The sequence below is a fragment of the Rana temporaria genome, chromosome 2 (assembly GCF_905171775.1).
Source record: "Rana temporaria chromosome 2, aRanTem1.1, whole genome shotgun sequence".
Taxonomy (NCBI): domain Eukaryota; kingdom Metazoa; phylum Chordata; class Amphibia; order Anura; family Ranidae; genus Rana; species Rana temporaria.
This window is the reverse complement of record NC_053490.1, coordinates 438191808-438212595: the sequence shown is the minus strand read 5'-3', so window position 1 is coordinate 438212595 and position 20788 is coordinate 438191808. Positions and strand designations below refer to the sequence as shown.

General features: G+C 42.4%; 1 protein-coding gene across 1 annotated transcript in view; it reads right to left on the bottom strand.

The window, feature by feature from the left end:
* Positions 1–1511: 1511 nt before the first annotated feature.
* The window catches only part of LOC120927597 (protein ABHD15-like), a 71477-nt gene continuing 52200 nt past the window's right edge, over positions 1512–20788 (bottom strand). The window contains exon 3 of the mRNA XM_040338378.1: positions 1512–2750. Coding sequence (XP_040194312.1) covers positions 2210–2750 — 541 coding nt within the window. The 3' untranslated portion in view covers positions 1512–2209. The remainder of the gene's footprint in view (positions 2751–20788) is intronic.

Below are 20788 nucleotides of genomic sequence, written 5' to 3'. Positions count from 1 at the left end.
GCTACAATAAGGACTGTACCATTTGTCTCTCTGATATTGAGGAAAGTGAGGCAATCCTATATTGTGTTGCTTATTAACCACTTCAATACCGGGCTTTAAAACCCACCTCCATACCGGGCCTATTCTGGCACTTCTCTCCTGTACAAATCATCATTCTTTTGCTAGAAAATTACTCAGAACCCCCAAACATTATATATGTTTTTTTTAGCAGACACCATAGGGAATAAAATGGCGGTCATTGCAACTTTTTATCTTGCACGGTATTTGCGCAATAATTTTTCAAATGCCTTTTTTTTTGTAAAACAAATGGTTTCATGAATTAAAAAATAACAAAACAGTAAAGTTAGCCCAATTTTTTTGTAAAATATAAAAGATTATGTTACGCCGAGTAAATAGATACCTAACATGTCATGCTTTAAAATTGTGCACACTCATGGAATGGCGCCAAACTTCGTTACTTAAAAATCTCCATAGGCGACGCTTTACATTTTTTACAGGTTAACAGTTTTACGGGCGTCAATGTAAAATTAATGACACCCCCAGATCAGTTTGCAGATCGCAGTGAGAACTGTGAAATGGTACAGGAATCGGATTGCATAGGTGTAAACACCCATCCACACGATTCCAGCGCAAACCAAAAAAAGTGTCCTGCACCGTTTTGGTGCAAATGTGATTTCAGCCATACAGTTTGTATGGCTGAATTTGCATCGCACAGACATCCCATGTGATTTAGACAGCAATGTGGTGTGAATCACATGCAATGTCTATGATTACACACTAGTGAAACCTGGCTAAAGGAACATGATGGGGCCAACTATCAGCATAGAGTTAATAAAAGACTCTGCTGGAGGACAAAAGAGGAAAGAGGGGGACTCGGGAGTGAAAGATTTGGGAGAGAGAGATGGCAGAGTACACAGTGACAATGCTGATAACTTACTTAATGTTCCCAGGATGCTCACAGTCTCACACTAGTAGTTCAGTCGGTGGCTCAGCTGTCGGCTACTTGTTTAAATGTTCCCGCCCACACATTCCTTTCAGACACAGCACAGGAGTCCAGAGGTGTCCAGCACAGAGCATGGATGATGGTACACAGGAACAGAGGGGGAGGGGCAGAGCCAATGCAGCCTCTTCCATTTCTGTGGAAGGGGGGGGGGGTGTACTCACTGGGACGTTGATATTGAGACACACAGCATTGTGACAATGGGTCAGTCCACCTGAGCACCTGAGCTCTCCCTGCGCTGTCAGCAGGTCACACCGCGGCTGCACTACCAATCCCGTCCTGCTCTCTGTTTCACACAGAGGAGGATGGGGGAGCCGCCTGACCCCCCCCCCCCAATGTGTGGCACCCAGGGGGGGGGCAGCAGCAGAAAAAAGTACAGGGCAGCCATTGCAACACAGGGGGACAAGTCAAGTGTCTTCTCTCATGATTCCAGGGGGGGGCACTCGCTCTCCCTTGCCCTATGGAGCGGACGCCCATGTCTGTCAGTCTGGGTACTGATCTTTTTTGTTTGTTTTTTCTTCCTGCAGACATCTCCCATGTAGCCACATTTTTCATCTGGCCTGCATTGACCAGTGGCTCCATACCACCAGAAATTGCTCCCTGTGTAGGTATAACCTACAAGCTACCCATAACACCCATAGCTACCCCTATGAGCTACCCATACCACCAAGGGTGCAGCTCCAGACCACTAAGCAATAAAAAGGAGGGCAGGCCAAAAGTCGAAATATTAATTTAATTTTTCTTTCAAAACTTGTCTTTCCTCAACAAACCTTTGTCTTTTTTAGACTTTAATCCGTCTACGCACGTTTATGAAAAAAATATATATATATTGTTAATAGCACAATATCTATTTTCAGCACGTTTTGGGGTTACACCACTTTGTTTTTCCCCTTTATACAATAGGTAGATAGTGGAACTTAATATGGCCATTTAATCTTTCAGTAGCCTTATGCTTGTATACATATTACAGTCTGATTGTACAATCTGTACAATCTCTATTCAGTCTCCTTTTGAATATCACACATGCAGTTCAGTATATCGATACATTCAGCTTCACTCCTATTACAATCTGATGGCTTAATCTAGTAAAGTTAGGGTGAATAATACAAAAAATGGAAAATACCCAGAGGGCAGTTTATTCTCCATCCCATACTAAACTGTCAGTCCGAAGAAAAAAATAAATAAAAAAATCAGGCAATATAGCTTCTGTCACCTCGTGTAGGATCTCTGCCAATTATAAATGTCATGAATATTATGGGGACAGCTTTGTTCCTTTCTACGTGAGGCCCTGTCCAGGGTTGTTCTGTTGATAGAGACAGAAATGGTTCCTTTTCTTCTTGAGAGACCTTTAAGCCTTTCTTCCATGGCAAAGAAGTCCACAGTAGACTTGAAGAAGTCAAGCAAAGCACTGTGACTCCACATTGTACTAGATACATCTTCTTTGATAAAGCCACAATGGCCACCGTAGCGGCTCATCAGTAGGAAAAAGTGAGGGTTTGTCTCAAAGAGTTCAAAGGGTATTGTGCTGTAGGGCTCCCCACGTATGGGGTCATCTTGGCTGCAGATGCACAGTACTGGAATAGCCACTTCATCAATGTCTCTGAGTGGGTCATTCCTTTCCCAATAGGAATCCCATGACATACTATTTGAAGTCTTGGTCTGGCAAAATAATGCTTCTTCGAGTTCCTTTAAAGTCCGGCTCCCCAACAGTTTTTCTGTATTGATCAGATGTCCTAAAGCTGTAGCATATCTATGGAAAATGAGAATAGAAATAGAGAAGAAAAAATGAGTTTCCATAAATAGCAGACAGAAGTGGTAGTCAATTTTTTTTATTATGTCAGAACTATAAATATAAAATTGCCTACAGTTAAAAGATATGCATTTGTAAATGCCTATTATAAGCAAAATTTGTATCTAGAATAAATTAACATATTGTGAATGTGAGCATAGGTTGCGAGCACAAATGCACAAAAATACATGCAAATACATACCAAAAAAGAAAAAACGGCTGAAAAACTAGACGCTTAAAGGGGTTGTAAAGGTATGTTTTTTATTTTCTAAATAGGTTCCTTTAACCACTTGCTTACTGGGCACATAAACCCCCTTCGTGCCCAGGAGAAATTTCAGCTTCCGGCACTGCGTCGCTTTAACTGACATTTGCGCGGTCGTGCGACGTGGCTCCCAAACAAAATTGACGTCCTTTTTTCCCCACAAATAGAGCTTTATTTTGGTGGTATTTGATCACCTCTGCGGTTTTTCGCAATAAGCGCAAAAGTTAGCGCCTACAAAATAGGGGACAGAATTATGATTTTTTTTTATTATTATTTTTTTTACTAGTAATGGCGGCGATCTGCGATTTTTATTGGGACTGCGATATTGCGACGGACGTATCGGATACTTTTGACACAAATTTGGGACCATTCACATTTATACAGCGATCAGTGCTATAAAAATGCACTAATTACTGTATAAATGTGACTGGCAGTGAAGGGGTTAACACTAGGGGGTGAGGAAGGGGTTAAATGTGTATCCTAGGCGTGTTCAAACTGTGTGGGGGGAGGGGGGTGACTGGGGGAGGTGACCGATGCTGTGTCCCTATGTACAAGGGACACAGATCGGTCTCCTCTCCTCTGACGGCACGTGGAGCTCTGTGTTTACACACAGAGCTCCACGTCCCTGCTGTGTTACCGACGATCGCGTGTACCCGGCGGACATCGCGGCCGCCAGGTACACGCATCGGCTTCCCAGCGATGCCCCGGGACAGTGTTTACCCGCTGCGCGCCCCCCAGAGGCGCGCGCGGGTAATGCACTTCAAATGACGTCCAAAGACGTCCAGTTGGCACCTGAGAGCCGCGCTGTTGACGTCTTTTGTCAATAGCGCGGGTCTCAAGTTGTTAAGCTAGTGCATTGTTGGTTCACTTACCTTTTCCTTCGATTTCCCTTCTAAATGTTTTTTTTTTTGTCTGAATTTCTCACTTTCTGTTCCTCCTCAGTAAGCTGTTGTGTCTGACTAACCCCTGGCCAGAACAGCTCGGATGATGGGGGCAAGCTTACTGAGGAGAAACAGGAAGTGAGAAATTCAGACAAAGAAAAAAAACATTTAGAAGGGAAAGCAAAAGGAAAAGGTAAGTGAACCAACAATGCACTAGCTTAAAGTAAAGGAACCTATTTAGAAAATAAAAAAACAAACCTTTACAACCCCTTTAAAACAGGAGTATCGTGTGCAAGAGGCCTTTGCAGTCGAAAACTGTAGGTGGCAGTCACGCTACTCCTACAGTCTCATTGCTGCTTAAGAATTTGAAGAGATTGCATTTTGAATTTAAATACGTTTCTATAGTATTTATTAGTGAAAAAAATAAATACAGTAATTAGCAAATAATTGCATAATTATTTTGGCAAGGAAACATACATGACTCACAAACAGTGAATACAAGAAACACAAGTTATTATTTAACCCATAGCAGGAAACAAATATTTATCGTTTACTAATCTGACAACAACAACAACAACAGTTTTGCTATAGATCACCACACTATGAAAATCATCATTGCATTGAAAATGAGGGAACAACCTACCATCTTAGTACTTTAGCACTTAATTTGTCTGATCTGGTCATATTAGTACATACAGTACTTGCTTCTAAAGCCGGAAAATTCCTACAAGCTCCCTAACGTCTTTCGCATACCAAAAACTACAATACTAATGCCGCGTACACACGATCGGACATTCCGACATCAAAACCGTGGATTTTTTCCTGACGGATTGTTCGCTCAAACTTGTTTTGCATACACACACACACACACACGGTCACACAAATGTTGTCAGAAATTCCAAATGTCAAGAACGCGGTGACGTACAACACTACGACAAGCCGAGAAAAATGAAGTTCAATGATTCCGAGAATGCGTCGAATTGTTTTCGAGCATGCGTAGGATTTTTTGTGCATCGGAATTGCCCACCGTCGATAGGAATTTCCGACAAGAACTTTTGTTGTCAGAAAAATTGAGAACCAGCTCTCAAACATTTGTTGGTCGGAAATTCCGACAGCTAATGTCCGATGGAGCATGTACACGGTCGGATTTTCCGACAACAATCTCCCATCGAACATTTGTTGTCGGAAATTCCGACCCGGTGTATGCGGCATTATGCCGCGTACACACGATCATTTTTCAGCATGAAAAGATACGTTATTTTTCAGCATGTCCAATAAACGATGTTTTCCCAACTTCATCATTAAAATTACGTTGCCTACACACCATTGTTTTTAAAAAATGATCTAGCAAAGCGCGGTGACGTACAACGCGTACGATGGCACTATAAAGGGGAAGTTCCATTTGCCTTTGGGCTGCTTTAGCCGATTCCTTGTTAGTATAAGACGATTCACGCTTTTCTGTCTGTTACAGCGTGATGAATGTGCTTACTCCATTATGAACGGTAGTTTTACCAGAACGAGCGCTCTCGTCTCATAGCTTGCTTCTGAGCATGCGCAGGTTTTTTACGTTGTTTTAGCCCACACACGATCATTTTTTACAACCCGAAAAACTACATTGTTTAAAACGGCGTTAAAAAATGCAGCATGTTTGAATTTATTTTTTTGTCGTTTTTCAGAACCTGAAAAATCATGTGTAGCCCACACACGATCATTTTAAATGACGTTTTTGAAAAACTACATTTTTTTCATGCCGAAAAACGATCGTGTGTACGCGGCATTAGAGAGTGAATGAAAACTTTTGAAAGTCTTTTTTCTGCTCCACTTGCTAAACCTGTTATATGGTCTGTGCAAACTTGGTGTAGTATATTACACAATTCACCGACTAGCACAATGCAGAATTTACTTGATGCCCTTTAGAAGCTCACTTATTGCTTTGGCATTTTGTATGGAATCATTTATTAAATAAGCCCACAAATAATGTTACAGTTCCACATGCTTTTTATGACCCGTCAAATAGACAATAGCCTAGTAACAATATTTGACCTGCCACCCTCAAGCTTAATAAATAATTAAAAAAAGAAAAAAATGATGGCAAAAAGTCCACAACCAAAAGATGGTACACCACCATAACCTACATGAGACAAAGTCACAACTGATACCTCGAAGGTTCTGGAAGCGATTTCTTAATGCCAGACACCCTGGGCCAGATTCAGCAAAAACTGCGGCGGCGTAACGCATCGTCTTTACGTTACACCGCCACAAGTTTTCAGCGCAAGTGCCTGATTCACCAAGCACTTGCGTGTAAACTTACGGCGGTGTATCGTAAAGACGTCCGGCGCAAGCCCGCCTAATTTAAATGGGGCGTGTACCATTTAAATTAGGCGCGCTCCCGCGCCGAACGTTCTGCGCATGCTCCGTTTGGAAATTTCCCGCCATGCTTTGTGCGAAATTACGGCGCCCCGACGTGTTTTTGAATGGCGATGTGCGTAACGTACTTACGCCGAAAAAAAATAAATGTATTTATGTATACGGCCATACTTTAACATGGCTGGTGTAAAGTTAAGCCTTGAAAAAGCAGGCTTAACTTTGCGACGGGAAAAAACGACTTGCGACGACGTAACGCACGCGAGTAGCTTCGTGGATCGCCGTAAAAGCTAATTTGCATACCCGATGCTGGAAAACGACGCAAACTTCACCCAGCGGCGGCCGAAGTATTGCAGCCTAAGATCCGAAGGCGTACGGAGCCGTAAGCCTGTCGGATCTTAGCCAAATACCGTCGTATCTTGTTTGTTTTCGTATCACAAATTAAGATACGACGCGGCAAATTTGAAAATACGCCGGAGTATCAGTAGATACTCCGGCATATTTCTTCTGTGAATCTGGCCCCCTGACTTTAAATATCGGTAAAGATAGAAATATCTCATGTCTGGCAAAACATTTAGAAACTACATAAACAAGAGTCACCAAAGCAGAGCTTTGTGCATATCTTCTCCTTGCCAGAACAAACAATTGAGTGTATTGAAAAATGCTATCATTAGAAAGCCAACTCTACACATCTCCCATGGCATCTTTGCAAGGTCTGTGAATATAATTTCCCCTTATTTTACCTTGTCCTTAGATTTACTTTAAACCCAGCCCTTGATGGCATTTTACCACAGTGGTTGCCTACCATAAGTTTTAAACCTGGTCAATCGTTACGTTGCCCTCATTCAGTCTTATGCCGCGTACACGTGGTTATTTTTCGGCATGAAAAAAAACAAAGTTTTTAAAAACGTCATTTAAAATCATCGTGTGTGGGCTTCACATCGTTTTTCGGCTTCTGAAAAACGACAACATTTTTTTTTTGAAATTTGCTGCATTTTTTAAAGTCGTTTTTTAAAAAGGCGTTTTTCGGGTTGTAAAAAATTATCGTGTGTGGGCTAAAACAACGTTTTAAACCCGCGCATGCCCAGAAGCGAGTTATGAGACGGGAGCTCGTTCAGGTAAAACTACCATTCATAATGGAGTAAGCACATTCGTCACGCTGTAACAGACAAAAGAGCGTGAATCATCTTTTACTAACAAGGAATCAGCTAAAAGCAGCCCAAAGGCGAATAGAACTTCCCCTTTAGAGTGCCGTTGTACGCGTTGTACGTCACCGCGCTTTGTTCATCATTTTTTTAAAACTATGGTGTGTGGGCAACATAGTTTTTAATGATGAAGTTGGAAAAACATCGTTTTTTGGACATGCTGAAAAATTTCGTATTTTTTTGCCGAAAAACGACCGGCATTAGTGTCAGGGCCTGCAATGGAGCCCTGAACCTCTGCTGTGTCAGGCAATGTCTCTTCTAGCTGAGTTACCTGGAACAGTTCCCTGGACAATTCCTTGAATGTTCCTGTCTTAAACCTGGTTTGTTTGGAACCCTGAACCATTTGCTGCTCCCATGAACTTCCCGATTTAAGCCATGTCTTTGCACTTCCTGTTTGCCAGATTATAGTTCTCTCTCCAGCCAGTAACCTCTTCCTGTCTTCCCTGCTGTTTTGACTATTGGCTTGTTCCTCAGCTACGCTTTTGCCTGACCCCAAACTGCAACTACTCATTATTGACCTTTGGCTTGTTTACTGACGAAGATTCTGTTTGATCCCTACCTGCTTATCCGCTACTGGACCCCCGCTTGCTCACCTCCTGGTGAGGTAATCCTGAGGACTGCGACCTGGCACTAACATGCAGCAAAATCCATCTCCACCATCAGAAGCTCTGGTGAACACTGGTTAGTACTTAGACCAAGGGTCAGCAACCTTTTTCCACTTAAGGGCTGGATTCAATGTATGTTAATGCGTGGGGGGCCGCATTCACCTGCTATAATGCTGCTCATAATTCTAACCTAGTAATAACACTTCAGGTTTTCCTCACTTTAAGGTACTTCCCCAATACAAAGCAAGTTCACTAGAGGGAGCATGTGCCTGGGGATTCAAATTTTACTGCCCCATCCTGGCACCCAAAGATGGCCGACGCTAGCCTGGTCTGGAGATTGGGTTCCTTTCCCCAGGGAAAATTGGGTTCCTGCCCTTAGGGGAGATGTGGTTCCTGTCCCCAGGGGTGAAGGGGTCCATGCCCCCAGGGGTGAAAGGTCCCCTAATAGGTCCTCTGTACCCCTATAGCAGTGTACTTTGTCCCCCTTCACATCACTCCCATGGTGTCCTCTGCACCCCTTCCCCATAGCAAGTTTCCTGTGCCCCCAAAGCAGTGTCCTCTGTCCCTTGCACTGTAGTGTCCTCTGGCCCCCTGAACCCCCCCCCCCCCCACACACACACACACTGTAGGTCGAACTCTCCTACCTTACACAGGTGTACAGCAAAGCAGAGATTGGAATCACAGGTCTGGATGGGGGTGGGAACTGCTGAACTTGAACTTTTCACATTGCCAGGCTGGTGATTGGTTGCTAGGATTGCTCAGCAACCAATCACCTGCTGTTTAATGTAAAAAGTTAACTCCAGCGGTTCCCGTCCCCATCCAGCCCTGTGATACCAGCCGCTTGCCACTGTCCAATGAAGAGGACAGTGGCAAAAATGTCCGCAGGCTGGGTGCCAGTGAATTAACCACGGGCATTGACGAGCCGGACATTTAGAGGTGGTGGGCAAGGTGCGGCTCGTAAAAAAACCCAGACTTAGACTCTACACCTCAGATGAGCCCGCATCATTCACCAGGGTGACTGCCTGTGTACCTATCCTGCTGGTTGGTGGTAGTTCCGCTACTGCTATAGCAACTGGTCTTCGAGGCCTGATTCACACTTGTGCAGGTTGCAGTTTGCATATTGCAGGTGCATTTTGAGTTTTTTTTTTTCAATACACATCTTTAAACCATTGAAGTCTAAGGAACCAAAAAACAGGAAAAAAAATAAAAAAAAACTCTGGCCCTTTCCATAAAATGCACAGATGTGAACTACATACAAAGGAAACAATGTTAAATGTGTGTTTCGTCAAAACACACTTAAAAAATGCCTTAGGTGAGATCCAGGCCTTAGAATGAAACATTTTACCTGACTAATGTGCCAATATTTATGATTTGCAGAAGTTCAGTATCCTTGTACATTGCTGTATTTTAGAATATATTTTGTTTATGTTAAATATGTCAGACAAGAAAAAAGTGGCATTGATCAAAGACAGTGACTTGAGATGCAGAAAGAGCTTCCACAGAAGTTTTGTTATGTACACATATGCATGCAAAACAGTGGTGCCATTTACAGAAAACAGTGTATATACCATTCGAACATAATATACAAGAATATTTTTTTCCTAAAATGGGTCCTCTTCGAATTTCAAGCAGCGCTTAATTTTTTTTTTAGTGCAACTTCGGTCATTTTCAAAAGCACAAATTTATGAGCTGGTATGGCGGTTTCAAAAACAGACTAATGTCTCTGCTCAGTACATCTGCTATGGGCGCGTCAGTGATCAGAAGTTCCTTAGTGTGAGATTTACAATAGCACTGTAACTCAGTACAGGTTCCATTGTTTATATATAGTATATTTCTGCAGTAAAAGCCAGAAAAAAAAATCATTGCCATTTAAAACCAATTAATCAAGTTTTCCAAAGAGAACAGTCTGGGGAACATCAAAAAAGTTATTCCTGGACTGTTGTGACTTGAAAAGGGCTGCTTTATATTCATCTCTCTGCATTTCAGTCCCTAATGTCTGCCCTAAAAGTGTACCTGTGATCATGAAGGCTTACCTGGAGGCTGCCCCCGCCACAAAGTAAACATGGCACCACAAGGTTACCTTTACAAAAAAAGTTTTATTTACTCATCTTTCACCCCTTCTCTGCTCTCCAGCCACTGGAAATATTCTACTGTCGAAAGAGTAGAATGCGTGCCTTCCCCTGCCAGGTTCTAATGCCAGCTCATACATATTGTAGGGTCATAGAACCACCTGGAGGAACCATGATGCCTTGGGGCATTCAAACCATCTGACAATAGAATACAGACAGACATACACCGAATAGTGGTGGATTTTTCTTACATGTAGCACAGGTCTACTACCAAAGAAAGGGTTTGGCTCCATCTAGTGGCCATTGAAACTTTATCAGGATATCTCCTTCTGGTTAAGAAAAACAGTTATGCATTGTGGGATATATAGGACAATGAGGAAGTACTCATGTTAAATTAGGCTGGGAACTACAAACCCACAATGCCAAGCTCAGAGAACAGCCTGCTGGGTAAGCAGATAAAAGGACAGGCTCACCATTCAACAACCAGCAAGAGGCCTGTGTGTGTGGCCAGGGCTGGAAGAGCCTGCGGCCTACAGCAGAAAGCGGATAACCTGCCCCAGAGGGATCTTTGTACACAGCCCTGCTGATCGAGCAGGAGAACTAGCCAGCGCTTCAGAGATTTTGAAGCCACCTGCTTTCCAGCACACCAGGAGGAGCAGGACAGCCCGGAGGTGCCATCTATACAGACGGAGTCCACAGCCAGCTGGGATCCAGAGTGGTCAGAAGGCATTTGTCTATCCATGTAGTAACTGTACTACTGCTAAGTGATTGTCTGCTATACAGACTGCCGCTGAGACCTGTAGTTCCATGGCTGTGGATCTATTGCACCTTAGTATTTTATAGCTGGATTCTGGGGTTTTCCGTTCCCCCCCCCCCGCCCATGTTGCAGGTTACTGTTTCCTTTGCTATTTCGGATTACAATTACGTGCACCACACTGCAGTATAATTAAGCTAGCTGAAGACCAGAAATCTGGAACTGGAGGAACTTTCAATACTTTATTCTTTCACAAGGCTTCACTGCTATACAATTGTGTATCACTCTAAACTGAACTCTAGAGGGAGCAATTTAGCAACATACAGTTGGAACTTGTACTTTTATTACTGTATTTACTGTTGTGTATTCTGCGTGTAGTGGTTTGTGTGCTGAGGCCTCAGTGGGGAGGTGCCTCAATACAGGTATTAAAGTGTTAAGGATATATTACACTGTGCACCGGTTCACATATACGATTATCAGGTTGCTATTGGATACAGCAGTGTGGCGTTATTGCTTTGAACAAATATCTCTGCCAATTAATACTTGTGTTATTCACCGGTTATTCATACCATTCCTTTGTGTTATTCTTCACTATTTTTCATCATAGTAAACTTTTACAAGTTGTTCATTGATATCTTGTGTGCGTCTCCATTTACTCCATTATTGTGTCACTTTCTGTTGCTGGGTTCTACACCAACATTGTTAAGCAGGTGTGCCAGAGGGGTTGAGACAGTTCTTGGGGTTGAGTGGCAAACTGCACAACTAAACAAATATTAAACCTCCTACGGGGGTAGCGATACACATAGACTGTTGGAAAGATAAGTAAATGAATGCTTCTTTTACTGGAGCGCTTGTTTGAAAAACGTGAACACGTGGTGAGAGGGTCCTGTAGTAACATACAGGCTTTTCCTTACATGGGCCTCCGGAAATTTACAGTACTGCGAAAAATCTTTAGGCGGGTGTCAAGAAATACTGTAAAGTAAAATTCATTCCGAAATTATATATTATTTATTTTGTATTCAATATACAAAATGCAAAGTGCGCAAAACTGAAGAAAAATATAAATCAAAATCGATATTTGATGGGATTATCCTGTGGCTTCATACCAGCATCACTTGCACACTTTGTACACTTGCACAAAGTCAGGAATTTTGTATTATTAGAGTCAGGAGTATGATTAATTATACCAAGCAGATGTTAATGATCATCAATTTCATATGTAGGTTGAGCCCAGGTTCACACTGGGCTGCGGGAGTGAAGCCGTGCGAGTTCAGCTGAACGATTTCACTCCCGCTGGCATTCCCAATTTCGGCCGCGATTATAGAGACATCTGTGCAGGCCAAAATCGCAAAAAGTAGTATAGGAACTACTCTTTGAAATCAGTGCAGCGGCGCACAGATTAGGACGGTGCCATTGCCGACAATTGCCGGCAAATGCCGCCGATTTGAGATGCGATTTGACATCTCAAATCGCAATTCGAAATCGTACCAGTGTGAACCAGGCCTAAAACACAGTCATTAAACAGAAACAGCTGTTTAGGAGGCTTAAAACTGGGTAAGTAACAGCCAAACTCTGCTACTAAGGTGAGGTTGTGCAAGACAGTTTCATGTCACAGGTCATACACCATGGCAAGACTGAGCATAGCAACAAGACACAAGGTGGTTATACTGCATCAGCAAGGTCTCTCCCAGGCAAAGATTTCAAAGCAGACTGAGGTTTAAAGCTCTTTTAAAGAAGCACAAAGAAACAAAAAGCATTAAGGACTATAGAGGCGGTGGTTGGCCAAGGAAACAATGCAACAGATGAAAGACACATTATGCTTACTTAGCTTTCACACTGAAAAATGTCTGGCAGTGCCATCAGCACAGAACTGGCGGAAACCAGCAGGACCCAGGTACACTCATCTACTGGCAGATAAGTCTGGCCATAAGTGGTCTTCATGGAAGAATTGCGCCCAAAAAGCCATACCTCAAACATGGAAAAAAGGCTAAGAGACTAAACTATCCAAAAAAAGATAGGAACCAGGGTGCACATACATTCCAGGAGTTGGCTCGACTGAAAGGTAAACATTTGAAATATTTGGCTGTAGCAGGAGGCAGTTTATTCGCTGAAGGCCTGGAGAGCGATACAATAATGAGTTTCTGCAGGCAACAGTGAAGCATGGTGGAGCTTCCTTGCAAGTTTAGGGCTGCAAATGGAGTTGGAGATTTGGTCAGGATCAATGGTGTCCTCAATGCTGAAAAATACAGGAAGATACTTATCCATCATGCCATACTATCAGAAAGGTGTGTGATTGGTGCCAAAATGTATTCTGCAGCATAAACCCCCAAACCACTTCAATTCTGGGCACTTTCCCCCCTTCCTGCCCAGAACAATTTTTAGCGCTGTCACACTTTGAATGACAATTGCAATGCCATGCAACACTGTACCCAAACAAATTTTTTTTGATTTTCTTCCCACAAACAGAGCTTTCTTTTGGTGGTATGATCACCACAGTTTTTTTTTTTGCAAAAACAAACTTAAAAAGACCAAAAAAAAAAAAAAGTTTTTCTTTGCTATAAGATTGTTTTCTCCTTCACTGACGGGCAATGATGAGGCTGCACTGATGGGGTGGCACTGATGAGGAGGCATTAATATGTAGAATTGATGGGCAATGGTAGGGCAGCACTGGTAGGCAGCACTGATGGACACCGATAGGTGGCACTGATATGCAGCACTATGGGCACTAATCAGAGCTTTCTTTCTCAGAAAATAGGTGCAGGAACTCAACCACGACCCGTTCAGATTTTACAAACAGTAGAAGGGTCTTAAAGGGGCATTAAATACCAGAATTGCATTACATACAGAGTGCAGAGTTCAGGGGGGTACAAACCAGACTTCTGTGTTTACAAGTGATTGTGGTGAGCAGGCACCAAAAAGGGTCTGAGCCAGAGGTGGTGGAACTGAGTTCCCCCTGAAAAAAAGCCCTGGCACTAATAGATGGCACTGATCGGCAGCACTGATGAGGAGGTACTGACAGTCATTACTGATTGCCATTGTGGTGGTAACCTCTGATGTGGGCTGTGCTGATAATCAATGTGCCGATTATCAGCGCAGACCCTCCCTCTGACAGAAAGAAGAATGTAGGTGTCCCCTAAATATGTAAACTAGAAACCATTGTCTCACCACATCCCTAAATATGAGCTGATTGCTGTACCCCCAAAGGGGTGTGTTTCCTCAGTGGGATTTTAAACGTGGGAGACTGGTTAATGAGTAAAGACTAAAATAGTCAACAACTATGTATCAAAAAGGTATCAAATTTTATTTAAATAATGTTGTTCGTAGACAACATATCAAAATTAGTATTACCAGCATGAAATACAAAGCATCCAACTGACCAAGTAGGAAAAAAGGCACGGTCTAGGGCAGGGGTCTCAAACTCAAATTACCTGAGGGCCACAAGACAAGTTTTCATATGCCATGAGGGGCCGCATGCAAACTTTCAAACTTCAAAAACAACAGTACTGGTGTCAGCGAACACATTATTAACCCCCAGCACTGGTGTCAGCGAGCGCATTATTACCACCAGCACTGGTGTCAGAGAGCGCATTATTACCACCAGCACTGGTGTAAGTCAGGGTTTGACAAATTTGCTTGGAATCTCGGAGCCAGCTAAAAAAGTTAGGAGCCAGAAAACGCACCCTGTCCCGACGAGCTTGCGCGCAGAAGCGAACACATACGTGAGCAGCGCCCGCATATGTAAACGGTGTTCAAACCACACATGTGAGGTATCGCCGCGATTGGTAGAGTGAGAGCAATAATTCTAGCTCCTCTGTAACTTAAAACATGCAACCTGTAGATTTTTTTAAACGTCGCCTATGAAGATTTTAAAGGGTAAAAAAGTTTGTCGGCATTCCACAAGCGGACACAATTTTGAAGCGTGACATGTTGGGTATGAATTTACTCGGCGTAACATTATCTTTCATAATATTAAAAAAAATGGGGATAACTTTACTGTTGTCTTATTTTTTAATTAAAAAAAGTGTAATTTTTTCCCAAAAAAGTGCGCTTGTAAGACCGCTGCGCAAATACGGCGAAACAGAAAGTATTGCAACAATCGCTATTTTATTCTCTAGGGCAGTGGTCTCAAAGTACCGGCCCGCGGGCCATTTGCGGCCCGCGGACCAGTTATAAATGGCCCCCAGGCAGGGTGGAAGTGAGGGGAGCAAAAAAAAAAAAAAAAATTTTTTTTTTTTTTTTTTTTTTTTTTTAGCTGGCCCCATCTGGTGGTGAGCCGTTGGTATTACAAGTTATTACCACCAGATGTGAGCTGGCGCCATCTGGTGGTGGCCCTTGGTATTACAAGTTAAGCATTACAAGTTAAACAGCAATTCTAATGTCATTTTACACTATTTTCACTGCCATATTCTTCCCTCTAATTAGAACCCCCAAACATTATATATATTTTTTATCCTAACACCCTAGAGAATAAAATAGCGATTGTTGCAATACTTTCTGTTTCGCCGTATTTGCGCAGCGGTCTTACAAGCGCACTTTTTTGGGAAAAAATTACACTTTTTTTAATTAAAAAATAAGACAACAGTAAAGTTATCCCCATTTTTTTTAATATTATGAAAGATAATGTTACGCCGAGTAAATTCATACCCAACATGTCACGCTTCAAAATTGTGTCCGCTTGTGGAATGCCGACAAACTTTTTTACCCTTTAAAATCTTCATAGGCGACGTTTAAAAAAATCTACAGGTTGCATGTTTTAAGTTACAGAGGAGCTAGAATTATTGCTCTCACTCTACCAATCGCGGCGATACCTCACATGTGTGGTTTGAACACCGTTTACATATGCGGGCGCTGCTCACGTATGTGTTCGCTTCTGCGCGCAAGCTCGTAGGGACAGGGTGCGTTTTCTGGCTCCTAACTTTTTTAGCTGGCTCCGAGATTCCAAGCAAATTTGTCAAACCCTGACTTACACCAGTGCTGGTGGTAATAATGCGCTCTCTGACACCAGTGCTGGTGGTAATAATGCGCTCGCTGACACCAGTGCTGGGGGTTAATAATGTGTTCGCTGACACCAGTACTGTTGTTTTTGAAGTTTGAAAGTTTGCATGCGGCCCCTCATGGCATATGAAAACTTGTCTTGTGGCCCTCAGGTAATTTGAGTTTGAGACCCCTGCTCTAGGGTGTTAGGATAAAAAATATATATAATGTTTGGGGGTTCTAATTAGAGGGAAGAATATGGCAGTGAAAATAGTGTAAAATGACATTAGAATTGCTGTTTAACTTGTAATGCTTAACTTGTAATACCAAGGGCCACCACCAGATGGCGCCAGCTCACATCTGGTGGTAATAACTTGTAATACCAACGGCTCACCACCAGATGGGGCCAGCTAAAAAAAAAAAAAAAAAAAAAAAAAAAAAAAAATTTTTTTTTTTTTTTTTTGCTCCCCTCACTTCCACCCTGCCTGGGGGCCATTTATAACTGGTCCGCGGGCCGCAAATGGCCCGCGGGCCGGTACTTTGAGACCACTGGTCTAGGGTATGCAACTATCAACGGCACTGAGCATCACTAATAAGACACAGACTAACAGTTGTATATATATTAAAGCGACAAAAAATGCAACAAAAACCCTTTCAAAAACTGTCTAGTGGATACAGACAGAGGTGCCAACGTTTCGAGGCTATGGAGAGTAATGCCTCTTCATCAGGGCAAGGGTGATGCAGAAATGTCGCAGTACAATCTAGAAATGAAAAATAATAAAATGAGTACTTCACATAAAGAATAAAAAATATAAATATAAAATACTAATTACAGAGGACAATAATCAAATGGCACTAACAAACCCTCATCATGGCTCTCACCGTGTAAGAAATGGTGCCCAGAACCACATGTAGGGGCAAAAAATCCCAGATATCATCTATAATGTTTAAACCATACTTGCAAGCTTTAATCTTTAATTAGAAAAACAGACTGGAAAAATAAAAATAAATAAATAAATAAATACTAACCGGTTAGTAAGTGGTCGGTTTATCTCAAAAAGAGACAGCATGTGTTGCAATGCCGGTTAAAATAGGGTGTATCCTAGGTCATTAAAAGCAAGTTGGTTCACAAAGTATCTTCATACGATGGAACATAAGATATATGTATTATACTCCAATATGGCAGGGTTGAAGCAAAAAGTGATTCAAACATGGGAAATAAGCCCAAAGAAAGGGACTGAGCAAAAAATCCATCACATACACGGGGAGAGCCAGGCTTCCAATCTAATTGTATCCCGATCGTCAAAAAGCTGCCGGAATTTTAAGTGCCAGCTGCCTAGTAGGAACTGACATGCAGGGTATGCACAATAATAGAGTCTACATTAAGAATTAATTATTTTTGCAGCTTATTACGCATATTTAGTGGAAAAAATGTAAAGTGTTAAGCATCAAAGACCTAACCACATGATGTAGTTGCTATGCATTTTATCCTGAGACCTATAAGTCAGATAACAATTTAGGTAAATAAATACATCAATAGGGGCCCATTAAGGGGGATCCCATTCTGAGCCTCCTGATGAAAAGCCCTCTAAAAAAGGTCTGTAGGAGATACAGCCGTTAAAACCAGGAGGGGAGGTAGCATTTAAGGTGAAAATCCATTTCTGTTCAATTTGTAGCAATAGTTTATTGGTATCTCCACCTCTCGGGCTCGTATGTATACAATCCAAGATAATGAAAGATATTTTAGGAGGCACTCCACCATGGATGTTAGTTACATGTCTCCCAAGAGGGAGATCTGGGTTACAGGCTTTCATGGAGAGGAGATGCAGATCGTCTCTCCCTGTCAGAGCCAACTGAGGAAAGCCGATTACCGGCACTTCCTGGTTACCGCTGTGATTGGACACGTCGTAAGCTCTTTACCAGTGTCAGAGATTAAGTGCGTCAGAGTGACACACTGCACTACCAATTGCCACTCTCCATGCCACCGTGGGGCACGCACGAGCGGCTTATCCTGATGGACGTCATATGACGCCCTGTCAGGATAACGGAGCCACATTGTGGATGTCAATCCACAATGGGGCAGGTGGGAAGTGGTTAAGATCTATCTATGGCTTAAAGAAGGGGTTCTGGAAGTGATGGTTTGGCCCCAACAGAGCCCTGATCTCAATATCAAATCTGTTTGGGATTACACAGACGCAAGGATTTGAGGCAGCCTACATCCACAGAAGATCTGTGGTAGTTCTCAAGATGTTTGGCACAACCTACATGCAGAGTTCTTTCAAAAACCTGTGTGCAAGTGTACCTTAAATATCGACTTCTGTACAACCAGTCTGCCCTTACATGGTTTGAATTTAACCAGTCCCGGCTGAAGTGGCTGGCTCTGTTGATTTGCTGTGAATTTAGTTTGGCCAGGTCACAGAAATGTTGTTATGAAAAGTTTGTCAGTTACAATATTTTAAAATTTTAGCGAATATTTTCCCCCAAACCAATATAGTGTTAACCACACACATCTTGTGAATTCACTGCATGCACTTGGATTGTTTATTTCACAGGCGCACACAATACTTTTTAGTGCCCATTCACACTACCGCAGTGTTTAACACAGCATGGTGTTAAAAAGTGTTACTAAACCCATAACAGTAAGGCTGTCTGTTTATGCAGTAAAGCATGCTTGTCATGCTCACTGTGTAACCTAAGGGGTTAATACTTTGAATTGTGTAAAAAGGTCATTTGATCCAGTCTTTTCTGATCATCCTCTCCTTCCACAGTCCCTAATCCAGCTACTGATTGTACAGAGCCTTGTGTTGGATATATGCAACAAACTTAGCTTAGAATATATATCCGATGCAGTTTAGATAAAGGACACAAGATGTCGCTAGTGAGCATTGATATGATAGACTGTGTTCTTTATGATATGTTGTGCTTTCTGTATCACAATGATGTACTTGTTGGTTTCTTCTTCCTGCTTGTAATCTGTGTGTGTTCTCACCATGAGGCAGAGAGACATCTTTGTCTGTGTGATGATGTTTCAATAAACAAGCCAGTTCCTGTTACTACAGAATATGTCTGATCTGAATTAGACTCCGCTGCACTTATCCATCATACTCTGCAACAGGTTATGGGCCCAGAGTCCGGATAAAGTCTTATGACCAGGTGCGGCCTAAGCAGAACAAAAGCCTGAACGGAAGACAGCGTGGCTGATGCGGAGATCGACATAAAGAAGCTTTCCAGTGACATCTCCTATAGACAAGTAAGACTGTTTATATATAAAGGAGGGATAAAATGGCCGGAAACTCAGAGCTTAAACTCTCAGTGGCAAAGCTGAATAATGACAATTACCAGCTATGGAAGTTTAAAGTGGAAATGCTGTTATCCAGAGATGACTTGTGGGAGGTTACCACTACAGACAGACAACAGGATAATAATCAGGACTGGGACAAGAAAAACAGACAAGCACGTGCCACAATAAGTTTACTAGTAGAAGATGATCAGCTCATTCATATTCGCAATGAGGACACAGCGAAAGGCATGTGGAATGTACTGAAAAGACTGCATGAAAGACCCAGTTTAAACAACAAGCTGTTTATGCTGCGGAAACTTTACAAAATGAGACTTGGCAAAGAACAGGACATGCAGGAGCATATAAACGCAATGCTGGAAGTGATTGCGCAACTCAGATCAATCGGGGAGAACATGACAGACAGTCACATTGCAGCCATGTTGTTATGCAGTTTACCTGATACATACACTGCATTGATAAATGCACTGGAGACACGAGCCGAAACAGATTTGACGGTAGCATTTGTTAAAACCAGGCTCATAGATGAGTATCAGAGAAGAAAGGAATTAATGCATGACTCCACAGAAACCGACACCAGTACCGCTCTTAAAGCTACAGACGCAAGATTACACAGAAAAGAAACCAGAGTGTGTTTCAGATGCCACAAACAGGGACACATAAAGAAAGACTGTACTATATGGAGAGCAGAGCAAATGAGACAACGTCCCTCTTATGCTAAACAAAAGGTCAAAACCACAATCCATGACCCGAGGGAAGGCAACTGGAATGCCACATTTAAGGCTACAGGCAACAGTAAATGCCAAGACTGGTGCATCGATTCAGGGGCAACCAGTCACATGACGAGTGATAGAAGTTTCTTCACAGAACTTGATCCGAACAACAAAGAAACTATTTACCTTGCAGATGGAAGCAAGATACATGCAGAAGGATGTGGGCACGGAACCCTTGTATGCCCTGATGATACAGGACACAATTTAACCATACCAGTGAAAGATGTACTTTATGTTCCTAATCTAGAAGGAGGACTCTTATCTGTGAAGCGTCTAACAGCCAGAGGACTCACTGTGAAATTCCAAGGTGACAAGTGTTCCATTCTAAACGGCAAACAGACAATAGCAAGTGCCAAGCTGGATGATCATCTATATCATCTCGACACAGTGAAAGAAAAGGTGAGACTATGTACACACAAGCACAATGACTGTATACATAAATGGCACAGACGTCTAGGTCACAGACACCCAGAATGCATACAGGAACTACAGAGGAGGAATCTGACAAGGGATCTGATAATATCCCCTTGTCCAGTCACTGTCAAATGTGAGTGTTGCATCAAATCCAAAGCTACAAGAGCAACACTTCCCAAAGTCAGTCAAAAGAGAGCCTCAAGACCACTTGACTTAGTTCACAGTGACGTGTGTGGTCCCCTAAACCCACCAACATCTGGAGGCAACAGGTACATAGTGACTTTCATAGACGACTATTCAAGATATACAGTCACCTACCTAATGCAACACAAGAGTGAAGTTTTCGACAAATTACAAGACTATGTAACAAAGACAAGTAACAAGTTTCAGAGGAAACCTC